Source organism: Abramis brama (genome assembly GCF_963993115.1).
Source record: "Abramis brama genome assembly, chromosome: 24".
Taxonomy (NCBI): Eukaryota; Metazoa; Chordata; class Actinopteri; order Cypriniformes; family Leuciscidae; genus Abramis; species Abramis brama.
Window position 1 is genome coordinate 8,378,200 of NC_139986.1, and position 7,236 is coordinate 8,385,435.

Here is a 7,236-nt window from a genome sequence, read left to right on the forward strand (position 1 = left end):
GTAGATCTCCAGGAACAGGATTGGGCACCCCCTGATTTAAATAATTTTCATATCTGTATGTGAAATAGAGAATGATGTTTGAGAACTGCAGGGGAAAGAAAGATTTGTTTGTTTGTCATGGTTACTGTGAACCATTGTTGTATGAAACGGACACATAAAGATTATTCAAACATTTCGTATTTCTTAATACTTTTGTATTCCACAGAAAGAAAAAAAAAACCTCCAGATTTTATGGTTAAGGAGCGGTCAAATTAGTGAAATTTAGTGACGACGTTGTTAAAGGGATACTCCACTTTTTTTGGAAATAGGCTCATTTTACAACTCCCCCAGAGTTAAACAGTTGAGTTTTACCATTTTCGAATCCATTCAGCCGATCTCCGGGTCTGGCGGTACCACTTTTAGCATAGCTTAGCATAGATCATTGAATCAGACAAGACCATTAGCATCTCTCTCCAAAAAATGAGCAAAGAGTTTCGATATTTTTCCTATTTAAAACTTCTCTTCTCGTAATGATATGACGCAGCGCCTGAAAATAGTCGACCCTATAGTCTACCGAGCTGGGGACTATTTTCAGGCGCTGCGTCATATCATTGCGCCTGCTGGACTCATGGTACGGCAGCAAAGTTTCTTGATTATTACGCAGGAATGAGAGTATAGTTCCAAGCCATATCAGCCTAGAAAATCGCAACTTTTCATTTTCCGTCGGTCTTAGTACACAATGTAACTCTTTGGTAATTTTTTTGAGAGAGATGCTAATGGTCTTGTCCGATTCAATGATCTATGCTAAGCTATGCTAAAAGTGGTACTGCCAGACCTGGAGATCGGCTGAATGGATTCGAAAACGGTAAAACTCAACTGTTTAACTCTGGGGGAGTTGTAAAATGAGCCTATTTCCAAAAAAAGTGGAGTATCCCTTTAAAATGATGCCCGTTCACATGGATCCACAACAACGATTAAAAACGTTGTTATATGCATGTCAGGCCAGTAGTTGGCGATGTCACTTTGTAAAGAAACACTACACACCTCTAGACTGAACAAGTAATGACATCATCGTTTTCACAAATTTGTGTTTTTGTAGTTTACACAGAAACGATCAAAAGCTTGCACTTTGAAACTCGTTTTTTTGAATGTTTTCAGGCCCCCAAAACTCCGTTGTCGTGCAAATGAATGGCCAATCGCATAAAAAGTTCTCCTTTTTTAGTTGAAAATAGTGTTGTGTAAACGACCCCTAAGAAAAACATATTTATATCGTGTCCTATCCAGGCACAATGTGATATGTTTCCAGACATAAGCAATTTGCAAGTAATGGTACTACAATTTTTGGTATATATAAATATGGTAATCATTTAGTATCATGCTGTATGTCAAAGTACCATAGTATTAGCAACTGACAGCATCACTGAATTATGGTACAACTGCAATACTTTTTCTTGTAACGGACTTGATTTAATAAGCGTTCTTGGTTTATAGCCTTCCACAGACAAACATTTTGTTTTTATTCATATCACTTGTTAACAAATATAAGTGTACTAGCAATAACTTCTCAATTATTGATAAACTGAATAAAGCTTATGAATATGAAGACTCAACTGGCATTTTAGCATGCGTTTATCTGTGTTCGTTTCATTTATAGCATTCAGTACACGTTTTAAACTAACGATCTCTGGCTTCTTGCTATCATTACTGTTCTTGTTCACATCCGGACACATCTCATTCGTTTCCATCTTCTGAAATATTAAAAAACATTTCTATCATCTCCTCTTTAGTGTCTTCCATGTAGTCAAATGGCTGCTCTGCCAAGATGTTCAGCACCTCTGATGGTGGATGGAGCGGCTCTATGTTAAAATCCAAGGGTAACGGGACAGAGAACTTCTTGCAGATGTTGTGCAGGACGCAGCAGGCTTTGATGGTGCATGCCACTGACTCTGGCGACTTAATGGGGCCGATGTCACGCAGGCACTGGAAACGGCTTTTCAAACTGCCAAAGACCTGTTGCGCACGGCCATGTAGCTGAGCGTGTGCTTGGTTGAATCGCAGGGCTGCGTTGCTTTTGATGCGAAAGGCCTCGACAGGGGTCAACACGTGCCCACAACCTAAAAGACTTCTGCTACCTTTGGGGAACAAAGACAAAAAGACAGAGGGGAGATGGAGAAACTGTATTTGAGTTTTAAATCATTTTATTAGTTACTTGTAGAGACTGTGGAAAGACAACACATTATCATAGTATTGTAGTTAATTAAGGTTTGTCATTATTCAGAAATATTGGTTGCACTTTATTTTACAGTCCTGTTCCCCATTTACATACTATGTACTTGTTATAGTAATTGCAATAACTGGGTAATAACTAGGTACTAACTCTGAACCTAACCCTAACCCATGTAGTCATGTTATATTAACCAGTACTTTCTTAGGTAAGTACACTGTAATTATATGCAAGTACACATACTGTAAAATAAAATGCAACCAAAATATCTGACAGTTGAATTTAGGGCTGTTTCATGTAAAAAAAAAAAATTTTTAAAAAGCGATTTTAAATCGCATATCACAATTTTAACCAGAGAAGTCGTAATTAGATTTTTTCCCCAAATCGTGCAGCACTAGTTTAATTCCATGATTGGCCCAAAATAATTAAAGGGTTAGTTCACCCAAAAATGAAAATGCTGTCAGTAATTACTCACCCTCATGTTGTTCCAACCCTGTAAGACTTTCGTTCATCTTCGGAACACAAATTAAGATATTTTTGATGAAATCTGAGAGCTGTCTCACTCCTCCATAGGCTTCTAGGTAATTGCATCTGCCGGCCCAGAAAAGTTAGTAAAAACATCGTTAAAATAGTCCAAGTGACTACAGTGGCTCAACCTTAAGTTTTTAATCAAGCGACGAGAATACTTTTTGTGCGCAAAAAATAAATAAAAATAACGACTTTTCATTATTATAACGACTCTCAACTATTCATTTTCTTCCGTGTGGGCCTCTGACGTGAGTTCACGAGAGCGCCACGACGCATGCGCGAGAACTGAGAAGATGAACTAAAGTCTTATGGGGTTGGAACAACATGAGGGTGAGTAATTACTGACAATTTTCATTTTTGGGTGAACCCTTTAAGTATTCCAGGAAGCCATTACAAAGCCCTGTTAAAACATGTAAAAAATTTAAAAAATGAAACAAAGATAAATCATATCAGAACTTTTGCACCTTCAATGTAAAAAAATTATAACCTATGCAGCGATACATTTCAGAGAATAAAAATAACCAAGTTGCATAAGTATGCACACCCTTTTAAAATTCGGTATGTGGTTGTGTTCAGAATTAACTAATCATGCTGATGTGAACATAACATAACTAATAACATACATCATTGTTTTCACCTGAAGTGACTCGAATTAACTCAAAATAAATCTCTGCTGTTTTTGTAAGATTTTTCTGATTCTTCTATGGTTGTATGCTGCTATAAGAGCCATCGGCCACAAAGAGCTCATGAAGCATCAACGTAATCTTATTGTTGAAAGATATCGCTCAGGTGAGGGCAACAAAAAATTATAATTCCAAGGCATTTCATTTACCATGGAATCACAGCAAAGACAGTCATTAACAAACTGAGAAAGTATGGCACAACAGTGACATTATTAGAAGACAATAAACTTGTCAGGGAAGCTGTCAAAAGACGTACTAAAGCAACATTAAAAGAGTTGCTCTTTCGAACAAGTACTGTTTGCTTCCCTACATGTGACATTTATATCCCGTATTCTCCATCTCTCTGGGCTATGGGTCATGACAAAATGCCTTTTCTGACTAAAAAAACAAAACAAAACAAAACCAAAGCCTCCAAGCCCAGCTAAACTTTGCAAAAACATATCCAGTCTCCCCAAACCATGTGGAAAAATGTGTTAAGGTCTGACGAGACCAAGAAAAATTGTAAAAGGTATGTTTAGTGCAAAAATAACAGCACATCAGCAAAAGAACACCATCCACATGGAGAAGCATAGTGGTGGCAGCAAGTTGAGGGAATCATGAATAGCTCAGCGTACCAGTTGAATTTAAAACAGAATTAAAATATTTTTGAAAAGTCTTCTTTGCTCACAGAGGCTGTGTTTATTTGACTAAAATCCAGTAAAAACACTAGTATGAAATATTATTACAAATTAAAATAACCTTTCTATATTCATACATTTTAAAATGCAATTTATTCCTGTGATGGTAAAGCTAAATTTTCAGTGGCCATTACTCAAGTCTTCAGTGTTACATGATCTGTCAGAAATCCCTCTAACATGCTGATTTTCGGCTCAAGAAACATTTATTTGTATTTCTCACAGTTAAAAACGGTTGTGCTGCTATTTTATGTAGCAACTGTAATACTTTTTATTTTATTTTATTTTTTTATCCAGGACACTTTCATGATAGAAAGTTCAAAAGAACAGCATGTATCTGAAAAAGAAATCGTTTGTAACATTACAGTGCTGGGTAGTAACTGATTACAATCAGATTAATCAGATTCCAAAAATTAAGCACTTGTAATTACATTATATTGCATTTTAAAATACTCGTAATCACACTACAGTTGCTTTTTTTATTGATTACATGTAATGATTACATTGAATATCTAATCAGCTCCAGGCTAACACATTAATAATTAGCCTATTTGATTTATCAATCAGTGAGTCATTTAACTGCACATTACTGTCTTTGGAATGCTTTTGTCTTTCTAACACATTAAAATGTACAAATGCACATGATTTCAACTTTTTTTTTTTGTAAACTGAACTTCTTTGACCTAATAGATATAAAATTTAAGTAAATAAGTTAGGTCAATAATAATAATAATAAAATAATAAAGTTAAGTTATTGAGTTCTCTGATGTCGTTTAATGACCACATGACATGAAGGTAAATAAATATTTAACCTTTATTGGTAAGTGTTTTATTTTGGTTTCTTTATATATTTTTAATTATTTATTTGAATTTTACATTTTTATGATTTAATCAACAGAACATTTTCATTAAACTCATGAACCCCCTGCAGTGCCATCACAAACCTCGACTTAATGTAATATTTTAATGCATAATAATTTTATAAATATTTGATATATGTCCCTTTCTCTTTGTATTTTTATATCAATGTCTTAAAATATTCTCCTATTGAAATCAATGTGATAAATGAGTAAGGTCAAAAGTAATCTAAACGATTATTATTAACTATATACTATGTGTAGGCCTAGTATAATATGGATTACATTACTAACTAAAATTTTTGGTCATGTAATTTGGAATCAGACAGTAACCGACTACAATTTATATAAGTAATCAAGCCAGCACTGATTATAAATTATGGTAACACTTCAGTTTAGGGTCCAATTCTCACTTTTAACTAGCAGGCATATTACTATGATATTGACTGTTTATTAGTACAAAGCATATAAATGCCTTATTCTACATGACCTTATTCTACATCAATTCCTAAACTTAACAAATACCTTACTTTTAGTAAGCAGTAATTAGGAGTGTATTAAGGTAAAATTAATAGTTAATAGTGAGAATTGGACAAAGTTTGACCTAAATTATATTTAAAAGTTCACAACTGTTCTTACCAACAACCCACGTATGACCGTGCTGAAAAATGCTGAACTGTCTGCCAATGTCCGAGTTTTCCCAAACAGTCTGCTCAGGAGTTCCTCCAGGACAGCACTGCTCCAGACTCAAGAGATTCCCATCCACGTCGAACACGACCTGCATCATGACTGAATGATAACCCACAGTGTTTATATACATGTGCTCCTCCCCGGCCGGAGGGCTCACCTTCACATGCAGATACCCCAGCACTCCCACCACATGCGGGATGCCGCTCACGTTCTTAAAGGCTTGTGCGGTACCCATGCGGTCATTATAACTGTTCGGGAAGGTGATGAAATCAGGGCTCAGGTCGGATAAGAGTTTGGTTATGCGGTTCACCGCCTCGCCCGCTGTTGTCTGATCTATTTCCAGGCGTTCTGTGATTTTCCTGGGCAAAGACCCGTGTGCGAAGTAGGCAAGCGCGGCCAGAATGTTGGCTTCTGCGGGGGTCGGGCTGTGGCCGGGCGCAAACACGTCTTTCTTTAAACGGGCCTGGATGAAATCGACGATGAATCGCAGACACTGCCGATTGAGATGTAAACATTGAGACAGAAAGCGATCATCCAGTCTGTCCAGGACAGTGTGTGTCTCGGGCGCAGCAGAGATGGGCTCACTGATGCTGGGTTGTTTGTCTTGTTTTGTGTTGCTGATGCTGGATGATGTTGTGTTGTTACACACGCCGTGTGTGAATAAGTCATCCTGAACAGCAAACCACAGCGCTCCAGCTAAAGACATTATTCAGCAGAAGAAAAATAATAACCTGAAAGAATATTATATTTGTGTGCACTGCACTACAACACAACTATTGAACTGGACGATAAACCATCTGTTTTATCATACACGAATCTTCAGATAAGTTAGTCCATGGAAAATCCAGTATAACTGAGTGGAATAACAAACAGGCATTGCTTAGCACAGCTCCGTTGCACAATGTCAATATGCATCTGACCGCCCGCCAATGTAATTTAACATCCTACATTGTTGTTGTAAAAACACACGCGAAAACAACGAATGAACTCAAAACATGCTTTGAGTCGTTTGTGTTTTAACATCCGGGTCATGTGAAAAAAAAAAAAAAAAATCCTTTCATAATAAAAGTCTTAACTGTAACGTAAGCGAAATCGTTATGAAGAAAATACAGCACAATAAATAAATAAATGACATTAAGACATTTCGTGAATTCATTCATAGAAGCTTTATTTAGATTATAGTAAATCCTACACAGGATTTACTTCACCAACGCATTTATGGAATTAATTTCCCCTCAAAAGTATTGCGGGCAGGTAGCCTGGATGCCAGCCGAACTTAGCCCCGCCCACAACATTTTTAGGTCGGGAAGTATTCTGACTAGAATCTGAGTATGATGACGTCAGGCTAGCAGGCAACAATCGTGAATCAAAAAATTAAAAACACATGTAAAAATATATATTTCATAAACAGAAAAAATAATGCAATTATCATCAGAATAGTTAACAACGTGGTCACGGATAAAATAAATAAATAAGCGTGAATCAAAAATTAAAAGGCATTTTAAAAAACAACAAGCATGAATCAAAACTTAAAACACATTAAAAATGCAAAATAATTTGAATCACTCACCAAATTATGTTGCTTTTACTACTCTGTATTT

At 36.2% G+C, this 7,236-nt stretch overlaps 1 protein-coding gene across 1 annotated transcript; it reads right to left on the minus strand.

Moving 5' to 3' along the window:
• Positions 1–445: 445 nt before the first annotated feature.
• LOC311075480 (putative nuclease HARBI1) lies at positions 446–6,669 on the minus strand. Its single transcript, XM_084102927.1, has 2 exons — positions 5,585–6,669; positions 446–2,111 (listed from the first exon to the last, which is right to left on the minus strand). Exons 1-2 carry the CDS (start codon positions 6,339–6,341, stop codon positions 1,711–1,713), a joined length of 1,158 nt encoding a protein of 385 aa, XP_083959053.1. The 5' UTR covers positions 6,342–6,669; the 3' UTR covers positions 446–1,710.
• Positions 6,670–7,236: the final 567 nt, after the last annotated feature.